Below are 23,819 nucleotides of genomic sequence, written 5' to 3' on the forward strand. Positions count from 1 at the left end.
AACGAAAAAGGAGCGATCACAACAGACATAAGTGAAACTGGGAGAATCATCAGGACTTATTTCAAAAACCTCTACTCCACAAAACTGGATAATGTAGAGTAGATGGATAAATTCCTGGATACATGCCATCTACCAAAGCTAAACTCAGAGCAGATCAACCACCTCAATGAACCCATCACACTCATGGAGATTGAAAAAGTAATAAAAAACCTCCCAAAAAAGAAGAGTCCAGGACCAGATGGATTCCCAGCCAAATTTTATCAAACCTTCATGGAAGAACTCAAACCAATCTTCCTAAAACTGTGCCACACAATTGAAGAACAGGGAAAGCTACTGAACTCATTTTATGAAGCTAGTATCACCCTAATTCTAAATCCAGGCAGAGATGCCACAAGAAAAGAAAACTACCAGCCTATTTCCCTAATGAACTTAGATGCAAAGATCCTGAACAAAATACTCACAAACCGAATCCAACAACACATCAAAAGCATCATCCACCTGGACCAAGTGGGATTTATCCCAGGAACACAAGGGTGGTTCAACATACAGAAATCTTTCAATGTAATAACACCACATAAACAAGCTTAAACATAAAAACCACATGATCATTTCAATAGATGCAGAAAAGGCCTTTGACAAGATACAACATCACTTCATGATCAGAACATTGGAGAGAATTGGCATAGTTGGTACATATCTTAACAAAGGCAATATACAAAGCTCCAAAGGCCCAAATAATATTTAGGAGAGAGACTGGATGAATTCCCATTAAGATCAGGAAAAAGACAGGGTTGTCTTCTCTCACCTCTGCTTTTCAATATAGTGCTGGAAGTCTTAGCTCAAGCAATAAGACAGGAAGGAGAAGGAAATAAAATGGATACAATTTGGAAAGGAAGAACTTAAGTTAGCTCTATTTTCTGATGACAAGATTTTATATGTAAGAGACCTGAGAGACTCCATCCCAAAACTCCTGAAGCTGATTAACTCCTATAGCAAAGCAGCAGGATACAAAATCAATGCACAGAAATCCGTAGCATGTTTATATGCAAATGAGAAAGATACAGCTAAAGAAATAAGGGACATAGTCCCATTTTCAATAGCAACAACAACAACAACAACAAAAAAAATACCTTGGAATAACATTAACCAAGGAAGTGCAAGATCTATACAATGAAAACGTAAAAACACTCAAAAAAGAAATTGAGGAGGACTTGAGAAAATGGAAAGACCTCTCATGCTCCTGGATAGGTAGAATTAACATTGTGAAGATGACAATCCTACCAAAGGCAATATATAGATTTAATGCTATTCCAATTAAAAACCCCACAGTGTTCTTCACAGACATAGAAAAAATGATCTCAAATTTCATATTGAAAGGCAGAAGGCCTTGCATATCCAAATATATCCTCAGGAAAAAATACCTGTGGTGGCATCACCATACCTGATCTAAAGCTATATTACAAAGCCATAGTAATAAAAACAGCATGGTACTGGCGTAAAAACCGGAGTATAGACCAATGGAATAGACTTGAGGACCTGACTTTGGGTCAAGCAACGATAGCTACTTGATATTCGACAAAGGCCCAAACAATATAGGCTGGAAAAAAGACAGCATCTTCTTGTGCTGGACAAACTGGATAACCACATGCAGGAAACTGAAACTTGATCCACACATTTCACCATGCACTACACTCAAATCCAAATGGGTCGAAGACCTCAATATAAGACCAGAAACTCAAATACTACTGGAATAAAATTTAAGAAGTACTTTCCATGATATAGGAATGGAAAAAGACTTCCTGAACAAAACCCCAGTAGCTCACAATCTTAAACAGTCACTCAACCAATGGGATCATATAAAACTGAAGAGTTTCTTTACAGGCAAGCATACAATAAGCAAAACCAATAGATTACCCACAGAATGGAAGAAAATATTTGCAGGTTATCCAGCTGATAGAGGCCTAATCTCTAGAATCTACAAAGAACTCAAAAATCTAAACAGTAAGAAGACAAACACCCCACTCACAAAATGGGGCAAAGAGATGAACAGGCAGTTCACAGAGGAAGAAATATAAATAGCAAACACACACTTAAGAAAATGTTCATCATCTCTAATCATCAGAGAAATGCAAATCAAAACAACTATGAGATTCTACCTTACTCCAATAAGAATAGCAAACATCAAAAAATCAAATGAAAATAAATGCTGGTGAGTTTGTGGAGAAGCAGGAACACTCATCCACTGTTGGTGGGAATGTATGATGGTACAACCACTTTGGAAAGCAGTATGGAGACTTCTGAAAAAGCTGACTATAGAGATACCAACAGACCCAATTATTCCCTTACTGGGCATCTACCTTAAAACCTTCAAACCACAGGCCAGAGAGATCTGATCAACCATGTTTGTAGTGGTTCAATTTGTAATAGCTAAGAGCTGGAATCAACCCAGATGTCCATCACTAGAAGAATGGATAACTAAGATGTGGTATATCTACACTATGGAATTCTATACAACAGTAAGAAAAACTGACACAAAGAAATTTGAGGAAAAATGGTTGAACCTAGAACAGATCATTCTCAGTGAACTTACCCAATAACAGAAAAAAAATCACCCCATAGTCTCACTCATCTGCAGCACCTAACCTGAATGTACCCAAGATACCTTACATACCCAGCAAGCATTTCATGGAATAGACACTCGGAGGGATGGGGAGGAAGAGGAGAGCATCGAAGAGGTGGGAAGCACTAATCTAGACCCAAACAGTAAGGGTACCTTAAAATTCTACTTTCTAAATGGTAGACCAAATGGCTGAACCTTCACCAGGCCCTTACAGGAAACACCTGAGCCACAAGACACTGGAGAGGGTAGGATGAAGTCTAACCTAAATCCTGTACATCTTCCTTCCCTCCCTCTCCCTCTCCCTCTCTCTTGCCTCTCTAACTCCTATATATTAGTTACCTTTTACCCTCTTTTCTTAGGGGGCACTGACCTGTAACTCCCAGTACCAGCATGGGGCTGTCTCTCACAATGAGCTTTTGATCAGAGAAACCTACAAGGTTTTCTAAAAGAATGACAGATTTCTTTCAGAGTACTTGATGAGCCACCAAAGGTTAGTGGTAAGACCCTATTGCTGAAGACACCATATGCAGCTGACAGGTAAAATTGAACAGCATGGCTGGAAGCCAGGAGAGAGTCAGTCCCCAGACAGTCAGTGTCTAGTGCCAAAAGGTGCCACATGGGCGACTGGGGGAAACGACCAATATCTGTCCTAGCACCTCATGGTCCAACCTATGTAGCAGCAAATAAGCTGTTGTGATGCCCACACAAATGCAGTAGTGGCACACAGCCATGGTGGGGAACCAACTGCTCTTGATTCAGCTAACTGATCCCCTCAGTGGTACAAGACCCATAGCTGGAACTGGGAGACAAGTCAGAACCATATCCAAACATAAGTCCACTCACCAATATCAAGTTACCATCAATCATTGGGTACAAGATGACCTATACCTATTAAACTCTCTATAAAAAAAGTAAGGGTTATCTCATTTGACCTGGTGCTACCTTACTCTCCATTGGAGAATCTGCTTCTCATTTTCAGATAGATGCAGATCCTAAGGAGAGAGCCACCCCATCATATCTCAAAAGGGCCCTGACTGAAACTAAGGAAAATTGGCAAAACAAGCAAGGGTGCTGTTTTCCTGATGAACCGGATACCAGCACAAGGGGAAAGGAGACCAACAGGAGAAAAATCAACTCCTACCAAATCAGAGAGCCAGAGCCCCAGAGGTCCCCAACACCTCATCACTGAAGCAGACCAAAAATGAACCTAACATGGCTCAGGGAAATTTTGCAGAAGAGAGGGTGGAAAGAAATGTCAGAGCCACATGTTGGGTCATGATATACAGAGACATTTATCATACCAATAACTGTGGGCTAACACCACAATGCACGACCCATATACCTCAAAAAGGAGGGGCTAAAGGGGAGAGGGTAGGTCATGGATGAGCCTAATAATGGTACCAAACTGCCTGTACTTGCACAATAGAAAACTAATAAAAAAATACTAAAGAAAAAAAAAGAAATGCATTTGTAGTAGTGCTGGATATCATGATCAAAACTTGTCTTATTTCCTGATCTGTTGTTTTAATGATGAATCATTAAATTCTTCTGAAAATTAAAAAAAAATCTTGTACTAGTTTCTTATCCACTACCATCAGGAATATGATATTCAGATAATGCAATATTCTTTTTAAATTTTTTTAAATATTGTATTCATTTATTTATTTATTTGAGAGAGAGAAAGAGAATGGGTGCACCAGGGCCTCCAGCCACTGCAAATGAACTCCAGACACATGTACCCCCTTGTGCATCTGGCTTACATGGGTCTTGGGAAATCAAACCGGGATCCTTTGGCTTTGCAGGCAAATGCCTTAACCATTAAGCCATCTCTCCAGCCCAGATAATGCAATATTCTTAACCAAATGTTCTAAATGATGGTTATAGTATGTGAGTTACCATTATTCAAGGACATATACTGGTAGATTGGAAGAGCCTTAATTCTTTCTTGGCTGGTGCCCAAATATTCTAGGTGACATAATGAAATTGAAACCTAAAACAGTCATAACTCCAGTATCAACAGATGCCTTTGTTATTGTGTGGACTTTGGTGTGTAGAAAATGGAAACAGTAACTGTTCCAAAAACTATATTATCTTTCCCTTAGAGTCATGTTTGGTTCAGTCTGATCAGTTTTCCAATCCTTTGGTGTATGAGGAAGCCCCTTTCTGGGCACAGTCTATCAGTAATAAATAAATAAATATTTATAAATAAATAAGCACACAAGCAAGCCTCCTCCTAACAAGACTGATTTAGTCTTCCCCTACTGATCTCCAAAGGCATCTTATTTTATTCATAACTGTTCTTTAATATTGGTGGTTCCTACCGTGTGTGTGTGTGTGTGTTGTGCATGCATGTTTATGTATGTGTGTTCATATGTGTGTGGGTACACTTGTTTATACAGGTGCAGATGCATACACAGGACAATGGACAACCTCAGGTGTCATTCTTCAGGAACTCTATTTATCTGGTTTTTTGGGGGAATTTATTTTGTTTTGTTTTGTTTTCTTGGACAGGGTCACCTTGTTCATCTGGCTTTGTATGGGTACTAGGAAATCAAACCCTGGTCCTTAGGCTTTGTAGACAAGTGCCTTAACCACTGAGCAATCTCTCCAACCCCATGCACAGCTTTTGTTAAAATTTTTTTTGTTTTTATTTATTTATTTGAGAGTGACAGATAGAGAGAAAGAGGCAGAGAGAGAGAGAATGGGAGTGCCAGGGCCTCCAGCCACTGCAAATGAACTCCAGACACGTGCGCCCCCTTGGGCATTGGCTAACATGGGTCCTGGGGAACTGAGCCTCGAACCAGGGTCCTTAGGCTTCACAGGCAAGCGCTTAACTGCTAAGCCATCTCTCCATGCATAGCTTTTTAAATGTTAATTATGGGAATCAAACTCAAGTCTTCATGTTTTATCTACTGGGCTACCTCCCCACACCAGTCCTTACTCTTACTTGCTACTTAATTAATTATATTGCTAGATGGTTTCATCTATTTTCTATTGCTGCTAGACAGGTTACCACAAGTTTAGTATTTTAAAACAATACAGATATATTAAAAGCAATTCTTGGGCTGGAGAGATGGCTTAGCGGTTAAGCGCTTGCCTGTGAAGCCTAAGGACCCCGGTTCGAGGCTCGATTCTCCAGGACCCACGTTAGCCAGATGCACAAGGGTGCGCACGTGTCTGGAGTTCGTCTGCAGTGGCTGGAGGCCCTGGCGCGCCCATTCTCTCCCTCCCCCTCTCTCTCTCTCTCTCTCTCTCTCTCTCTCTCTCTGCCTCTTTCTCTGTCTGTTGCTCTCAAATAAATTAATAGTTTTAAAAGCAATTCTGCTAGAAGCCAAAGGGGTCTTTCCACATTAAATTTGAGCTTACTACAGAGCTATATTCTCTTTGGAGACTCCAGAGGGGAATTTGTCTTCCTAGCAGCTGAGGCCACCTGCATTCCTTAGATTGTGCTTCCTGCTTTCATCTCTAGAGTCAATAGCATACCATCAAGTATGTCTCAGTTTTATCTCTTATTCCCTTGATGTCGGAGTATAGAAAGAAAATTTCCATATTGATAGACCTTTATTACCAAATTTGATAAACATACAGTTAAAGAGCAGCCTTGGAAAGGGACATTTTTACTGAATATGCTCTCTATTTTGGTGTGATTGGAAACTGATGCAAAATTGGTAATAGTAGTGAATACCACAGTGTATTGAGTTCGGATGTACCACACAGATTTCATTAAAATTTGGTTTGGGGTTGTTTTTTGTTGTTGGTGGTGGTGGTTGGTTGGTTTTTTTGTTTTGTTTTGTTTTGTTTTGTTTTGTCTTTTACTGTGGACCTAAGTAGATTCAATTTTGTTAAGTGCAATACTTGGCTGATGCTAAAAAATTTCCTTTTGACCTTTGGATTTACATAACTCCCCATTTACATCAGGAACAGTAGTATTTGCATCTTTAAAAATTCATAGGTCAAACTGATAGAGGAAAAAGTAGGGGAAACCCTCCAGCATATTGGTCTTGGCAAAGACTTTCTCAGTACAACCCCAATTGCTCAGGCAATAAAACCACAAATTCATCACTGGGACCTCATGAAATTACAAAGATTTTGCACTGCAAAGGATACAGTGAAAAAAGCAAAGAGGCAACCTACAGAATGGGAAAAAAAATCTTGGCCCGCTGTACATCTGATAGAGGATTAATATCTAGGATATACAAAGAACTCAAAAAGTTAAATAATAAGGAATCAAATAAGCCAATCAAACAATGGGCTATGGAGCTAAATAGAGCATTCTCAAAGGAAGAAATACGAATGGCATATAAGCACCTAAAAAGATGTTCTATGTCACTAGTCATCAGGGAAATGCAGATTAAAACTACACTGAGATTCCATCTCACTCCTGTCAGAATGGCCACCATCATGAAAACAAAGGATCATAAATGTTGGCGGGGAGGTGGAAAAAGAGGAACTCTTTTACAGTGCTGGTGGGAATGCAATCTGGTCCAGCCATTGTGAAAATCAGTGTGGAGGTTCCCAAAACAGCTAAAGATTGATCTACCATATGACCCAGCTATAGCACTCCTAGGCATATATCCTAAGGACTCATCTCATTTCCTTAGAAGTACGTGCTCAACCATGTTTATTGCTGCTCAATTTATAATAGCTGGGAAATGGAACCAGCCTAGATGTCCCTCAACTGATGAGTGGATAATGAAGATGTGGCACATTTATACAATGGAGTTCTACTCAGCAGTAAAAAAAATGAAGTTATATAATTTGCAGAAAAATGGATGGACCTGGAAAGGATTATACTAAGTGAGGTAACCCAGGCCCAGAAAGCCAAGTGCCACATGTTCTCCCTCATATGTGGATCCTAACTACAGATGATTGGGCTTCTGTATGAGAAGGAAAATACTTAGTAGCAGAGGCCAATAAGTTAAAAAGGAGATATAAAGGGAAGAGAAAGGAAGGGAGGAGGGTACCTAATAGGTTGGTATTGTATATATGTAAGTACAATGATTGAGATGGGGAGGTAATATGATGGAGAATGGAATTTCAACGGGGAAAGCATGGAGGTGGGGTGGGGAGGGTATTACCATGGGTTATTTTTTATAATCATGAAAATGTTAATAAAAATTGTGAAAAGATAAGAAAAAATGCACAAGTTATGATTATGATGCAATGTTGAGTAGCCATTATAGATGAGTTGGGTGGTTATTCATGTCACAAATGTGCCATATAACTTTGGAAAAGTCCCTGTACCAAGTTTTCCATTATATGTTGAGGAAGGTCAGGATAGGTGATTTCTATTTACTTGTTTTTCCTTGTGTGATATGTGTGGATGTGTGTGTGTGTGTGCGTGTGTGTGTGCAGGTTTATATGTGTGTAGGTACACACATGTGTGCATGGGTAAGCATGCACTTTTGTGCACTCGTATATGAGGCCAGAAGTCAACCATAGGAACACCATGCACATCCTTTGAAACAGGATCTCTCACTGAACCTTAAGCTCAGCAGTTAGGTTATACTAACTGGCCAGCAAGCCCCATAGATCTTCCTGTCTCCACCTCTTCAGTTCTGGAATTATGAGCATACCTCACCACATCCATGATTTTCTGTGGGTCCTCATGCTTGCTGGGCATGAGCCATTGTCCCAAACTGACAGATGTTTTTTCATGCTGCAATTTTAGGTTTTTTTTTTTGATAGAATATTCATTCGGTTGTCTTTTGCTTCTCTATTTGCAGGTGATGTCCTTGTTGCAGTGAATGATGTGGATGTGACCTCTGAAAACATTGAGAGAGTGCTGTCCTGCATTCCTGGGCCAATGCAGGTGGGGGTGTTCTTTCCATCCTTCATAATGCACTACATGAAATAAATGCCTTTTGTCCTGTTTTCTTCTTTAACATTATGAGAACTATAATGCATAAGTTACATTTGTACTTGAGTAGTTAAGAAATTGTACCTCTTGTTAACATTTTTGGCTTGGATGCCGTGTTCTAGAAAGGGAGAAAAATCTCTGCAAATAAAACTCATTCTAAGTAGAGCAGCAACAATTTTATATATATGTGTGTGTGTGTGTGTGTGTGTGTGTGTGTGTGTGTGTGTATACACATATATATACACATATATGTATATGTATATAAAACCATCTTGTGTATATAACTACCATGTGCAATGATAATTTAGTTCTTAAAGAGTCATTTATTAAAATTACTCATATAATAAAGTATTTGGGGTTTTTTTTCATCAAGGCCTTGTATTCTAGGAGTTACTAGAGGCTAGAGGTTTAGGAAGGGAATTTGTGTTAATATGTGGAATTCAGTATGTCATGCAGTCAATATGCCATTTCCTTTCAGCTTTCCATTACTGTGAAAAAGTACCTCAGAAAACCAGTGTTTAAGGAGCAGAAAGTTATTTTGGCTCATAGCTTCAGAGGTTTTAGTCCATGGTTGGGTGGGTCTGCTATTATTAGGCCTGTTATGGGGAAGACAGAGCATTATGGGAAGGAGTACATGGTTGAACAAAGATTCTATGGTTCAAATGTTCTCTTCAACGGCATACCTCCAGTGGCCTAATTTCCTCAAACTATGCTCCACCTCTTTGAAATTCCACCACTTCCCAGTAGGACCACATGTTGGCAACCAAGCCTTTAGCATATGAGCTTTCAGGGAAAACTTAAGATCTAATTCATAACATTCTGCCCTAGTTCCAAAGATTCATGTTCTTGTAGCAGTAAAAAATACATATAATACACATCAAGGAGAACCCAAGGCCTTAACAGTTGCAACACTTCCAAAGTCCACATCCTCAGTCTCCTCCAGCTGTCAAGGCAGATTCATCTATGGATCTACAAAATCAGAATAAGTTACATACTTCTAAGATACAATGGCACAGAAAACACATTCCATAGGAAGGAATAGGAAAATAATAAGGAGAAATTAGACCAAAGAGTGACTAAAACCTAGCAAGAAAAATATGTCGTCTAGCTACATGTCTGACAGCTAGGATACACAGTGGCCTGATATAAGCTCTAGATGGCTTGAACAGCCCCTGCCTGTGGCTCTGACATTCCTGTGGCCTTGGTAGCTGCATTTTCTTAGACTAACTGTGCTTGCTATCTGAGCTTCATGCTTGACTCAGGGCTGCCTGTGGGGACTCTGAACCTGCTGTACATTATGTTACATCTTGGGCTGTCCTTGGAAATGGAGGAAGTTTCCATGGACCCACATAGCTCTTGCATTCTATGTGCCTGCAAAACCAGTGATGCAGTTATTTGGGGGTTTAGGAGGGGTCTCCCAGACTTTTTACCCCCAGTGTTTAGGTCCTTATTTTAACAAAGAGTTGATAAAACTAGAGTGGAGAAGTATGAGGTATGAATTACTGAGTTTATTTATGGAGAATCATAAATTGTGAGGTTTATTTAGGGGAAATTGCTGTCTAGGAAAATGATAGGGTAGTTAGACATGCATGTGAAAGGCAGGACCTAGAAACCCATGCTGAAGGGTTTAGAGAAACACATACATGTATGGGAGTTAAGCATGAAAAGTGTCAGCCAAGCATGAAAAGTGTCAGCCCTGTACCCCCCATACAGGAGAAAGTAGTGATGGACTCAGACCTAAAGGAAGAGTAACAGAGAGAAAGAACCAAAGCAGGAACTGTGAAATTCAGATGCTGGAAAAATGAGTAGTAAAGAGAGTTGCACACATGGTAGACTCAGAGTTTAGAGGAAAACCAAAGTGAAAAAATAAAAAATCTGGAACCAGAATACATGTATAGAACAAAAAAAGAAGAGTAACAAGGCAGGTAAAAGACCAGAGAGGATTAAGAAATAGTGAAGGGCTCATAGATCAAAGAAAAATACAACTGGGCGTGGTGGCACATGCTTTGAATCCCAGCACTCAGGAGGCTGAGGTGGAAGGATTGCTATGAGTTTGAGGCCAACCTGAGACTACATAGTGAATTTCAGGTCAGCCTGGGCTAAAGCAAGATTCTATCTCAAAAGAAAATAATGCATGTAATCAAAGCGAGAAATTACCCCAAAGCATGACATAGATGGAAGGCAAACAAGGAAATACTCAGGCCAAGAGAGGAGCCCACTCTCATGAATCTCACAAAATAGAGAGAGGCTGGCTGGCATGCATGCCCGCACAGATGAGATCACAAGGACGAGAGGAAGTAGTTAGTAAATTCAAGCCTTTATAGTCACATTTAGGTGGGTTTCAGTCATCAGACCCATGTATGCAGGGAGAGACCTGGTTGGCTGGTGGATTCAGTGTGCTGACCCAAAGGCTAGCCCACCTAGGTAGTACGCTAGACTAGGGAGGCAGCAGGGGTAGCTACAGCTGTTGTGGATGAGACTGGATCAGAAACTGAATTCCAGCTGTCAAGGAGTAGGAAACGTGTTTCTCTTTGGGACTGTGTTCCTAAATATCTATCTATATGGCTGTCTTCTGCCTGTCTCCTTCCCCAGCATCACATGATCCAGTGGCAAAATCTACATAGGCCTACTGAAACCATACTCCCTGCAGTCTCTGAGTGGACTTAACAGCTGAACAAGAAAAATCAATGCCAGGGAAACTACCCTAAGCAAGTTTTCCAGACCTGTCTTCTGGAAGGGAGTATACAGGTTTTTTTTAAAAAATTTTATTTTTATTTATTTATTTGGGAGAGGGAGATGGAAAGAGAGAGAAAATAGATACGCCAGGGCATCCAGTCATTGCAAATAAACTTCACACACATGCACCACCTTGTGCATGCTTATGTGGGTCCTGGGGAATCCTTTAACTACCAAGCCATCTCTCCAGCTTGGGCATTTACCGATTTACACTATTGAGCCACAGCATGTTTGGGCTGGGCTGGGGCGGGGAGTTCCTGACAAATTCCTAAGATGCCCTCCAAGTATCTTCCCGGTTGTCCAGCAGTGCAGAGTACTCAGCTCCCCAATGCCACCAGTATTCACATCCTTACTGGCAGCAGCTTTAATGCAGTCCTTGTCTGACTAAACCGCACATTTTCCCAATGTTTCTGCTCTGCTCTTTGCTCCTCGTTTTCACTATGTCTGGCTAAAAGCAGCCAGTAATATCCAAGCAACAGTCTGAATATGCTATGGCCTTAAATTTTCCTGTCAGATTAATTAGTCTTTCAAATTTAAACTCATATTCCAACAGAGTTTTTAGTGCATGAGCAAAATACGTTCAGGTTCATGGCTACAATGTAAAGAAAGTAGACTATAATCCAACTACCAGGAACATCTTCACTTCCAGATGAAAACTAATGAGCTTAGTTCTTCCTGTGTGCACTTCTGTTAGGACTCTAGTCTTCTAAGCTCTCAAAAAAAAATTTCCCATTGAGGCTGAGGAAGGAAGACTGCTGTGAGTTCAAGGCCAGTCTGGAACCACAAAAAAGAAAAATTCTCATTAAGTTCAGTTTGCAGTTCTAGGCGTTTCTAGCTTACTTGTTCAAATACCTCCTGCAAACCAATTGATAAAGGCTCCTAAACCAGCAGATAGAGATCATCACAGACACAACCCCGGTTCTGAGCACCAGTTTTTGGACATAGAGGAGAGGAAAGGAAGGGAAGGAAGGAAGAGAAAGGGAAATGAGAGGAGGGAAGGGGAGAGGAGAGGAGAAGAAAGGAAGAAGAAACGAGGGAAGATAAGAGAAGAGTAGAAACAAGAGAGGAGGCGGAGGGAAAAGGAGAGAGGATGGGAGAGAAGAGGAGAGGGGGAGAAGAGGGAAGAAGAGAGAAAGGAGGGGAAAGGACAGAAGACAGAAGAGGGGAGGGGAATGAAGAGAGTAGAGGAAGGAAGAAGAGCAAAGAAAGGAAGAGGAGTGCTAGAGAGATGGCTTAGCGGAAAGCGCTTGCTTGTGAACCCTAAGGACCCCAGTTCGAAGCGCCATTCCCCAGGACCCACGTTAGCCAGATGCACAAGGGGGCGCACGCGTCTGGAGTTCATTTGCAGTGGCTGGAGGCCCTGGCGCCCCCATTCTCTCTCTGTCTGTCGCTCTCAAATAAATAAATAAAAAATTTTAAAAATTTTTTTTAAAATGAAGAGGAGAGGAGGGGAGGGGAAGAGGGAAGAAAAGGAGAGTAGGGAAGGGAAAAAAAGGAAGAGGGGAAAAGAGGAGTGAGGGGGGAGAAAAGAAGGCAGGGAAGAGGAGAGTAGAAGAGAAGAGCAGAGAGGAGAGGAGGGAAGAAGAGAGGAAGGGAGGGGAGAGGAAAGGAGGGAAGAGGAGAGAAGAGAAGGAAAGAAGAGAGGAGTGGGGAAAGAGAGAGGAGAGGAGGGGAACGGAGGAGAGAGTAGAGGAGGGGAGAAGAGAGGAGGGAAGAAGAGAGATAAAGAGACAGAAAATATTTAAGAATATTTAATAATTTCTGCAAAGTTGTAGAACCCCAAGACATATTCCTCCAGTTTCATATACAACCTGTATCTTGTTGGGCTGATCTACCTGAAGTGGACTTGTCCCAGGTTTTTAGTTTTACCTACTGGTATCTGTAGCATGTGCAAAACAGTTGTGGATTTTAAGTAGTACCATAAGAAACTTTTGTGTACGGGGTATATGTAAGTGTGTGTGCATGCATGTGTGTGTGTACTTGTTCTTATGTGTGTGGACATACATGTGGTTGGAGACCTGAGAGTAAACCCATATGTTATTCTTTTTTTTTAAATTATTTATTTATTTATTTGAGAGCGAAAGACACAGAGAGAAAGACAGATAGAGGGAGACAGAGAGAATGGGCGCGCCAGGGCTTCCACCCTCTGCAAACGAACTCCAGACGCGTGTGCCCCCTTGTGCATCTGGCTAACGTGGGACCTGGGGAACCGAGCCTCAAACCGGAGTCCTTAGGCTTCACAGGCAAGCACTTAACCACTAAGCCATCTCTCCAGCCCCCATGTGTTATTCTTAAGAATGACATTCAAAAAAAAAAAAAAAAGAATGACATTCACCTTGTTTTTAAGACAAGGTCTCTCATTTGCCTGGAACTCACCAACTAGGCTGGACCTCATGGCCTGCAAGCTCTAGTGATCCCCTTGTCTCTGCCTCCCCAGTGCTGGAATCATAGGTCCTTGCTTACATACAAGCATTTTCTTTGAGTTCTAGGTATCAAACTCATCTTCATGCTTGCAAAGCAAGCATTTTATCCACTGTACTATCCCCTAGCTTCTATAGGAGACTTTTTAAATTAAAACTTGAAAATATCTAATAACATTTTAAACATGTATTCAAGTACAAAAGTAGTCTGAAGCCACTTGTCCTCTAATAGAATGTAGCCTGTCAGACAGTGTAATGAGGAAGAAGAAAAGGAAGTTAGTCTTCTACTTAAAACCTCACACAAGAAAAGGAAAAGCACACATATAAGGAACCTAGAAAAAAAAGGCAATACTCAAATACTAGTTAACACAAGAGAGCACAGGTAGAACCGGAACCACAAAAAAAAAAAAAAATGGCAAACATAAATACACACCTTTCAATAATATCTCTTAATATCAACGGCCTCAATGCCCCAACGAAAAGACATAGGTTTGCAGACTGGGTTAAAAAGCAGGATCCTACAATTTGTTGTCTCCAAGAAACTCACCTTTCTACAAAGGATAGACATTATCTTAGAGTGAAAAGTTGGAAGACGGTGTTTCAAGCAAATGGGCCTAGAAAACAGGCAGGGGTTGCTATCCTAATATCGGACAGGGTAGACTTTAGTCCAACATTAGTCAAGATAGATAAAGAAGGTCACTTTATATTGATTAAGGGCACACTCCAACAGGAGAACATTACAATGCTAAACATATATATACCTAACATGGGGGCTCCCAAATTCATCAAACAAACACTATTAGAACTAAGGTCACAGATAACACCAAACACAGTGGTGGTGGGTGACTTTAACACCCAACTCTCATCAATTGACAGGTCATCCTGGGAAAAAATAAACAGAGAGGCCAGTGGACTAAATGAGGTCATAGAAGGAATGGACCTAACAGATATATACAGGACATTTCATCCAAAGGCTGCAGAATATTCATTCTTTTCAGCAGCACATGGAACATTCCCTAAAATAGACCATATATTAGGACACAAAGCAAATCTTAACAAATTCAGGAAAATTGAAATAATTCCTTGCTTTCTATCTGACCACAATGGAATTAAACTACAAATCAGTAGCAAGAAAGGCTATAGAACATACACAAAATCATGGAAACTAAACAATACACTACTAAATGATGAATGGGTCAATGAAGAAATCAAGAAGGAAATCAAAAAATTTATAGAGTCAAACGATAATGAGAATAAAACATATCAAAATCTCTGGGAAACAATGAAGGCAGTTCTATGAGGTAAATTTATATCCTTAAGTGCGTATATTAAGAAATTAGAGGGCTGGAGAGATGGCTTAGCAGTAAAGCGCTTGCCTGTGAAGCCTAAGGACCCCGGTTCGAGGCTCGGTTCCCCAGGTCCCTCGTTAGCCAGATGCACAAGGGGGCGCACGCATCTGGAGTTCGTTTGCAGAGACTGGAAGCCCTGGCGCGCCCATTCTGTCTCTCTCTCCCTCTATCTGTCTTTCTCTCTGTCTAAGTCGCTCTCAAATAAATAAATAATTTTTAAAAAAAAAGAAATAAGAAAGGTCGCAAGTAAATGACCTAATGCTTCGCCTTAAAGCCTTGGAAAAAGAAGAACAAGGCAAACCCAAAATCAGTAGGCAGGAAGAAATAATAAAGATTAGGGCAGAAATTAATGAAATAGAAACAAAAAAAAAAATCCAAAGAATTAATGAAACGAAGAGTTGGTTCTTTGACAGCATAAACAAGATTGATAAACCCTTAGCAAATCTGACCAAAAGAAAGAGAGAAGAGACACAAGTTAATAAAATCAGAGATGAACAAGGTAACATCACAACAGATTCCAGAGAAATTTAAAAAATCATAGGGACATACTATAAAAGCATATACTCCACAAAGTATGAAAATCTGAAAGAAATGGATGCTTTCCTTGATTTATATGACCTACCTAAATTAAATCAAAATGAGATTAATCACTTAAATAGACCTATAACAAGCATGGAGATCCGAACAGTTATCAATAATCTCCCAACTAAAAAAAGCCCAGGCCCAGATGAATTCACTGCTGAATTTTACCAGACCTTTAAGGAAGAGCTAACACCATTGCTTCTTAAGCTTTTCCAGGAAATAGAAAAAGAAGGAATTCTACCAAACTCCTTCTATGAGGCCAGCATCACCCTGATACCAAAACCAGGCAAAGATAGAACAAAAAAAGAAAATTACAGACCAATCTCCCTCATGAACATAGATGCAAAAATTCTCAACAAAATATTGGCAAACAGAATACAAGAGTATATCAAAAAGATCATTCACCCTGACCAAGTAGGCTTTATCCCAGAGATGCAGGGATGGTTCAACATACGCAAATCTATAAATGTAATACATTACATAAACGGGTTGAAGGACAAAAATCACATGGTCATCTCATTAGACGCAGAGAAAGCATTTGACAAAATCCAACATCCCTTCATGATAAAAGTCCTACAGAGACTGGGAATAGAAGGAACATATCTCAATATAATAAAAGCTATTTATGACAAGTCTACAGCCAACATGTTACTAAATGGGGAAAAACTGGAAGCTTTTCCACTAAAATCAGGAACAAGACAAGGGTGTCCACGGTCCCCACTTTTATTTAATATAGTTTTGGAAGTCTTAGCCATAGCAATAAGGCAAGAGACACACATAAAAGGGATACAAATTGGAAAGGAAGAGATCAAGTTATTATTTGCAGATGACATGATTCTATACATAAAGGACCCTAAAAGCTCTACTAGCAAACTGTTAGACCTGATCAAAACCAACAGCCATGTAGCAGGATACAAAATAAATACACAGAAATCAGTAGCCTTCATATATCCTAACAACAAACACATAGAGGATGAAATCAGAAAATCACAATTGCATCAAAAAATAAATAAATAACGGACCTTGGAATAAACCTAACCAAGGAAGTAAAGAATCTCTACAATGAGAACTTTAAAACACTCAAGCAAGAAATTGCAGAAGACACTAGAAAGTGGAGAAACATCCCCTGTTCCTGGATTGGAAGAATCAATATTGTGAAAATGGCAATCTTACCAAAAGCAATCAACACATTTAATGCAGTCCCTATCAAATTTCCAAAAGCATTCTTCATGGAAATAGAAAAAACAATCCAAAAATTCATTTGGAATCACAAAAACCTCAAATATCTAAAATAATACTGAGCAACAAAAATGAGGCTGGTGGTATCACCATACCTGATTTTAACGTATACTACAGAGCCATAGTAACAAAAGCAGCATGGTACTGGCACAAAAACAGACATGTAGATCAGTGGAACAGAATAGAGGACCCAGATGTAAGCCCAAGTAGCTATAGCCACCTGATATTTGATAAAAATGCCCAAAATACTCATTGGAGAAAAGACAGCCTTTTCAGCAAATGGTGTTGGGAAAACTGGATATATATCTGCAGAAGGATGAAAATAGATTCTTCTCTCTCACCATGCACAAGAATTAAGTCCAAATGGATTAAAGACCTTAACATCAGATCTGAAACTCTGAAACTGCTAGAGGAAAAAGTAGGGGAAACCCTTCAATATATTGGTCTTGGCAAAGACTTTCTGAATACAACCCCAATTGCTCAGGCAATAAAACCACAGATTCATCACTGGGACCTCATGAAATTACAAAGATTTTGCACTGCAAAGGATACAGTGAAAAAAGCAAAGAGGCAACCTACAGAATGGGAAAAAATCTTCGCCAGCTATATATCTTATAGAGGATTAATATCTAGGATATACAAAGAACTCAAAAAGCTAAATAACAATGAATCAAACAAGCCAATGAAAAAATGGGCTATGGAGCTAAATAGAGCATTCTCAAAGGAAGAAATACGAATGGCATATAAGCATCTAAAAAAATGTTCTACATCACTAGTCATCAGGGAAATGCAGATTAAAACTACATTGAGATTCCATCTCACTCCTGTCAGATTGGCTACCATCATGAAAACAAATGATCATAAATGTAGGTGGGGATGTGGAAAAAGAGGAACCCTTCTACAGTGCTGGTGGGAATGCAATCTGGTCCAGCCATTGTGGAAATCAGTGTGGAGGTTCCTAAAACCTCACACAAAGCAAGTTTCCAACATTTTCTGGGTTTCAGTTTTCTCCGCTATAATCAGAGTGGATTCGAAAGAGTAACCGTTATATCCACTTCCAACTCTACTGGTTTGTGCTGGCTTCGTAAATAATTTCTGTTATAAATAGATTTGGAGTACCAGAATGAAATCCAGAGGCCTTGTCTACTCAGTGAGGTACAAAAAGTCTGAGTTTTAACATTTACAAAACAGCTGTTTTTGATGCATGCTTCAAAAATGTTAATATTCAGAGACCAGCATGGTGGCGCATATCTTTAATCCCAGCACTTGGGAGGCAGAGGTAGGAGGATCGCCATGAGTTCGAGGCCACTGTGAGATACCTAGTAAATTCCTGGTCAGCCTAGGCTAGAGTGGGACCCTACCTCAAAAAACCAAAAAAAAAAGAAAAAAGTTAATACTCTGACGTGATGGGATATATATAGCTCAATGGTAGATCACATGCCTAGCATGTACAAGACCTTAACTTGAAAACCCTAGCACACATACACACACAAAGGTATCATTAAAAGAAAAAAGGGTTATGAGCTCTTCTATGTTAGGACAGACTAAATGCAGTAAGAAGTCCTGAAGTGTTCCTGAAGGAACAGGTGAGTTAGACCACTGGAGAAATTTGGACATGGGCATTTTTAGATTATAGTATAGGTTAAATATTCCTGTCCAAAGTTTGGAATGTTTACATGGTTGAGCATCGTGAATCAGAAAAATCTTAAATCCTAAATATTCTAAAATCTGAAAGCTTTTAAGCATCATGTTAGTGCTCAAAAAGTGTAGAATTTTCAGAGATTTCAGATGTCAGATTTTTAGACTAAGGAACATCACTGTATTGTCTTTAATGTCAGAATTCCTACGTATAGTTATATAGTGGTTTGGTTGGAGGAAACCTTTAACCTTGGGAGTTGCAAGCTTAAGGAAGAAGTGTAGTGTCTGCAGGGGCTGGGGACATGGCTTTGCAGATAAGAGCTATCACTGTACAAGCTTAAGGGGCTGAGATGGCCTGATTCACCTGCAGTTCAATTCTCAGAAGCCACATAAACAGCTGAGGTTGGCCATACATGCCTGAACCCCAGTCCTATAGAGAAGGGAGACTGGAGCTGGAGAGATGGCTTAGCAGTTAAGGTGCTTGCCTATAAAGCCTAAGGACCTAGGTTCGATTCTCCAGGTCCCACATAAGCCAGATACACATGGTAGTACATGCATCACACCCATTCTCTCTCTGTCTCTAATAAATAAATTAAAAATAAAAGAGAATGGAAGCCAGGTATGGTGGCACATGCCTTTAATCCCAGCACTCGAGAGGCAGAGGTTAGGAGGATCGCCATGTTTTCGAGGCCACCCTAAGAGTACATAGTGAATTCCAGGTCAGCCTGGACTAGAGTGAGAGCCTACCTCAAAAAAAAAAAAAGAAAAAAGAAAAAAAAGAAAAAGAAAAAAAGAATGGAGACTGGAGAATCGCTGTGGTTCACTATTCATCATTCTGATTGGAAACAACAGTTCCAGGAACAGTGAGAGAGTCCATGTCAAGGAAATATGCAGAGGAGGACACCTGACATCCTCCTCTGGCCTCCACATGCTCACCGTCCACCCACATACTACACACATGTGTATCTGCAAATAATTTTCAAATATTACAGTGAAAATAGTTAAAATATAGAAAAAGAATGAGGATAAAGAGAAAAACTAAGAATGAAGCAAATATGGCAGAAGGTGAACCATGGTACTACAAGGGAATGTAATAGGCAATGGATCTTTTCTGAAGATTTGAAAATTTTAAAATGAAAAGTAGGGCTGGAAAGATGGCTTAATGGTTAAGATGCTTGCCTGCAAAGCCTCATTACCCATGTAAAGCCAGATCCACAAGGTAATGCATGCATCTGGAGTTTGTTTGCAATTGCTAGAGGCCCTGATGCACCCATTCTCTCTCTATCTGCCTCTTTCCCTCCCTCCCACTCTCTCTTAAATAACTATTTTTAAGTAGATTAAAGTTTCTAGAAATTTAAAATGACAAGGATTACTGACTTTCTGACCTTGACCTCTGGTCACACTGTACCAACTCAACAAGCATTTGTAAGTCATTATCCCCCTCCCAATAAGGCCCAACTTTTGCACCTGTATGGAATTTACAAGCTCAGCCATAGCTTGTTGCCCCGGAGGTTTAAAGAAACTCAACTCATTATCTAGCTTATCTGGCAGATTCTTAGATCTGGACTCTTACCTTGTTTCTCTGATACCTCCAGTCTTGACCCACTTCATCCTTACTAAGAACACATACAAGTAGATGAAGATAAACCCCCATGTCTCTTTAGTGCCTGTTGGTTAGCCTATCACTAATAAATAAATACCTGAGATAATCAACTTAGGAAAGGTTTAGGGGCTAGAGAGAGGCTCAACAAGCATGAGAGCATGAGACAGCCTGAGTCTGATTGCTCAGTGCTTACATAAGAAATGATTGGGCTTGGCCTTGCACATCCACAACCTTAGTCCTGTGGGGAGCAGAGACAAGAGAATTGCTGGGGCTCATGAAGAAATGACAAGCTCTGGAATCAGGGAGAACTGTTTGAAGGATGCACAATGGGGAGCGGGGTGAATATCTGGTATTCTTTAGCTTCCATGCATGTACACAGGGCATACATATATACACAGTTGTATATACCACATACACACACCACACAAAAATACACATGTGAAAAACAGAGAGAAAGAAAGGGTTTATTTTGGCTCAAGTTTGGAGGTTCTAGTACATGATCAGGTATTTGAGTTACTTGCTTTGTCACTGTAATCAAATGCCTGACAAAAAGCAACTAATGAGTGGAAGGATATGTGCTGGCTCATGGTTCAAGAGGGTCTCCATCATAGCATGGAAAGCACAGCAGAGTTTATGGCAGCAGGACTGTGTGGCTGGGATTTCTTACATCTGGACAGACTGAGGAATCAGAAAGTACTGTTGCCTGGGACATTTCCATGCACATTTAGAATGGGTCTCCCCTCCTCAATTTACTCTCGGGAAACATCCTCATAGGTACCACTAAAGGTTTGTCTTATACCTGATTTTAACTCCAGTCAAGTTGATAAGATTAACCTGCACACCAGGTGAGCTCATTACTTTTAGTCCTTTGTTGGAAATTCTAAATGGCAATGTTGGAGAGGGAGTGTGGAGAAGAACCATTTACCTCATTACCATGAAGCAAAGAGAGAAAGAAGAGGTCAGTGTCCCACAATCCCTTCCCAGGGCATTCTCCTAATGACAGGCAGACCTGCTGCTGGACCCCATCTCCTAAAGGTTCCCCACCCTTCCAATAGCATCATACCCAAGACCAAGCCTTTTAACACGACAGAGATGTTCCAAACAACAGCAGCTTGTTAAAAATACCCCTCCAAAGTAAACCCCCAGACATAGAAAAGATTTGTATTTAATGTAGTTAACACTAGGAAGGCAAAGATAACATCTGTGCTGGTAAAAGCTGACATCATACACAGATAATCAAAATTGAATACAACCATGAACACATTTCTTGCAACAAAAAGGGAGTGTCTCAAGTTTTTTTTTCTTTTGAAACATTTTTGTTGGAGACAGAATTTTTATAGTTGCATGCAAGTTGTATGAGTAGGTAGATTATGAGTGATTTTTATCATGTTTATGAAAATATTTAAAGCTAATTTCTTAAAAGTAGCTACAGGGCTGGAGAGATGGCTTAGTGGTTAAGCGCTTGCCTGTGAAGCCTAAGGACCCCGGTTCGAGGCTCGGTTCCCCAGGTCCCACGTTAGCCAGATGCACAAGGGGGCGCACGCGTCTGGAGTTCGTTTGCAGAGGCTGGAAGCCCTGGCGCACCCATTCTCTCTCTCCCTCTATCTGTCTTTCTCCCTGTGTCTGTCACTCTCAAATAGATTTAAAAAAAAAATGAACAAAAGTAACTACAATGTGTTAATATTTATCATACATTTAGAATTAGCCTTGAAAATGGTGCCTCTTGAATAAATTATTAGAGTAGGGATCATTTATTACTGCCTTAATAATTTTTAAGTATTTTCCCCCAAACTGTAATCTACCACATTCATATAATGTTTTTTGTTTTCAGACATTTACAAAACTTCTTAATCAAACATGATTTGGTTTACTGTTAAATTTATTCTTATTTTTTAATATTTATTCATTTATTCACAAGTATAAAGAGCAGAGAGACAGAATGGGCATGCCAGGGCCTCCAGCCACTGTAAACAAATCCAGATGCATGTGCTACCTTGTGCATCTGGCTTTATGTGGGAACTGGGGATCAGACTTTGGTCTTTAGGCCTTGCAGGCAAGTGCTTAACAGCTAAGCCATTTCTCTAGCCTTTTTTTCTTATTTTTAAAAGAATGAATGGACTTTAGTGTTTAAATCCAAAACTTTATGAATGGCATTTTACTCAACTGCATTCTAGAATTTTGAACATTAGGGTTACTTTTTTTTTTTTTTTTTACTAAGTAGAAAGTTACATGTATACATCATATGTTAGTACCATCATTTCCCTCCGTGCTGCCCCTATTCTGCTAAGGGTCCTCCTCAGTGGGATTGCTGGCATTCCACCTAGGTTTGCAGGTTATGAGATATGAGTGCAATGCCTCTGGACATTCCCTTCCACTCTGTGGCTCTTAGATTCTTTTCACTACTCTTCTGCATAGTCCCCTGAGTCATAGTAGGTGTGTTGTGCTCTCAGCATGTTCTGGATTTCTGCACTGGTGTGTTTTGAGTATCCTCAGTGTCACTCTCTATGGCCCTAGTGCTAGTTGACAGGCTCACTGTTGAAGCAGCACTCTTGCTCATCTTGCCAGTGCCTCTGTGGTTTCACCTGGGCCCTGGCTGGTGTGCAAGGGATGGTTTATCTCCTCAGTCTAACTGCTTCTGAAAAAGAAAAACAGATTTTCCGAAGGACACCAAGGTCAGCATGGGTTTGGTGGGATAAAAATTATTAATTAGGAGAGATTCAGGTGAGTGTGGCCTCTCTGTTGGTTCAAGACTGTGGGAGCTTCTTGTTGGAGTCCATGATTTTGGTCTCTATAGGATTCTGACACAGTTCCAAGTTCCAGCTCAGGTTTCCTTTCCACTGAAGAGATCTCTTAGCCACTCAGAGAGCCAGTGGTTACTCACCTAGGCTGGATGCCACCAATGCATACACATGTCCATCTTGTCAAGCTGGCTGTTTTTGTATAGTAGTGTCCCCTGATAGCACATAAGGTTAATGGCCATTTTTCCTCAGCAGCTCATATAGCACTTTCTAGCACCATACGAGCAGACCATCTGGGGACTAGTTTTCTTTCAGATTCCAACCAGATCTCTCCATGGTCTGTGTAAGCTCATGTGCCTTCAGGAATAGGGTCTTACCTTTTACCTGAGGCTAGTAATCAAGTACTTTGACAGAAACCTGTTTTGTTTTGGAGACCTCATAGGTTTCTCCCATCAACAGCTCAATGTTGATTGTAACAGTACTAGAAGTTATAAGCCAAAGCCAAATGCTTTAGGGTTGGGCTTTATTCCACCTGGGGCCCTTCTTATCCTTCTTACTCCTTTTGAGGGTTGTATAGGGTTACGTTTTACTCACACAGCTTATGATGACGTCCTCCATTCACAATATCAGTCACATATAGTGCTGACTTCTCTTAGTCAGGATGCACATTGGTGCTTGTTTGAAACAAGTGAGTCATCTTTGGCCAGCTGGCCCTAGCTGATTGTCTCCATTTTCAAGGGGAGGTAACTGAGAAGTCAAAAGTACCTTTCATTTGCTGGAAAATAGCCATATTCTGGATTCTGACCAATCTTGACTCAAGCCCTGAAATTAAAACTATCCCTAGCAAATAGCTGGATGTGGTGGTGCATGCCTTTAATCCCAGCCCTCAGAAGGCAGAGGTAGTAGGATCACTGTGAGACTACATAGTAAATTAATTTAATTTAAGGCCACCCTGAGACTACATAGTAAATTTCAGGTCAGCCTGGGCTAGAGCGAGACCCTACCATGAAAAATAAAAAAACAATAATAATAAT

The 23,819-nt window shown here is 40.3% G+C and overlaps 1 protein-coding gene across 2 annotated transcripts in view; it reads left to right on the forward strand.

The window, feature by feature from the left end:
- Positions 1 to 23,819, forward strand: part of Intu (inturned planar cell polarity protein) — a 101,199-nt gene that overhangs the window by 37,251 nt on the left and 40,129 nt on the right. For both annotated transcript variants that reach the window (XM_045131939.1, XM_045131940.1), the window contains exon 3: positions 8,347 to 8,432. In XM_045131939.1, the coding sequence (XP_044987874.1) occupies positions 8,347 to 8,432 (86 nt within the window). The remainder of the gene's footprint in view (positions 1 to 8,346; positions 8,433 to 23,819) is intronic.

This window comes from Jaculus jaculus, chromosome 12 (genome assembly GCF_020740685.1).
Source record: "Jaculus jaculus isolate mJacJac1 chromosome 12, mJacJac1.mat.Y.cur, whole genome shotgun sequence".
NCBI lineage: Eukaryota > Metazoa > Chordata > Mammalia > Rodentia > Dipodidae > Jaculus > Jaculus jaculus.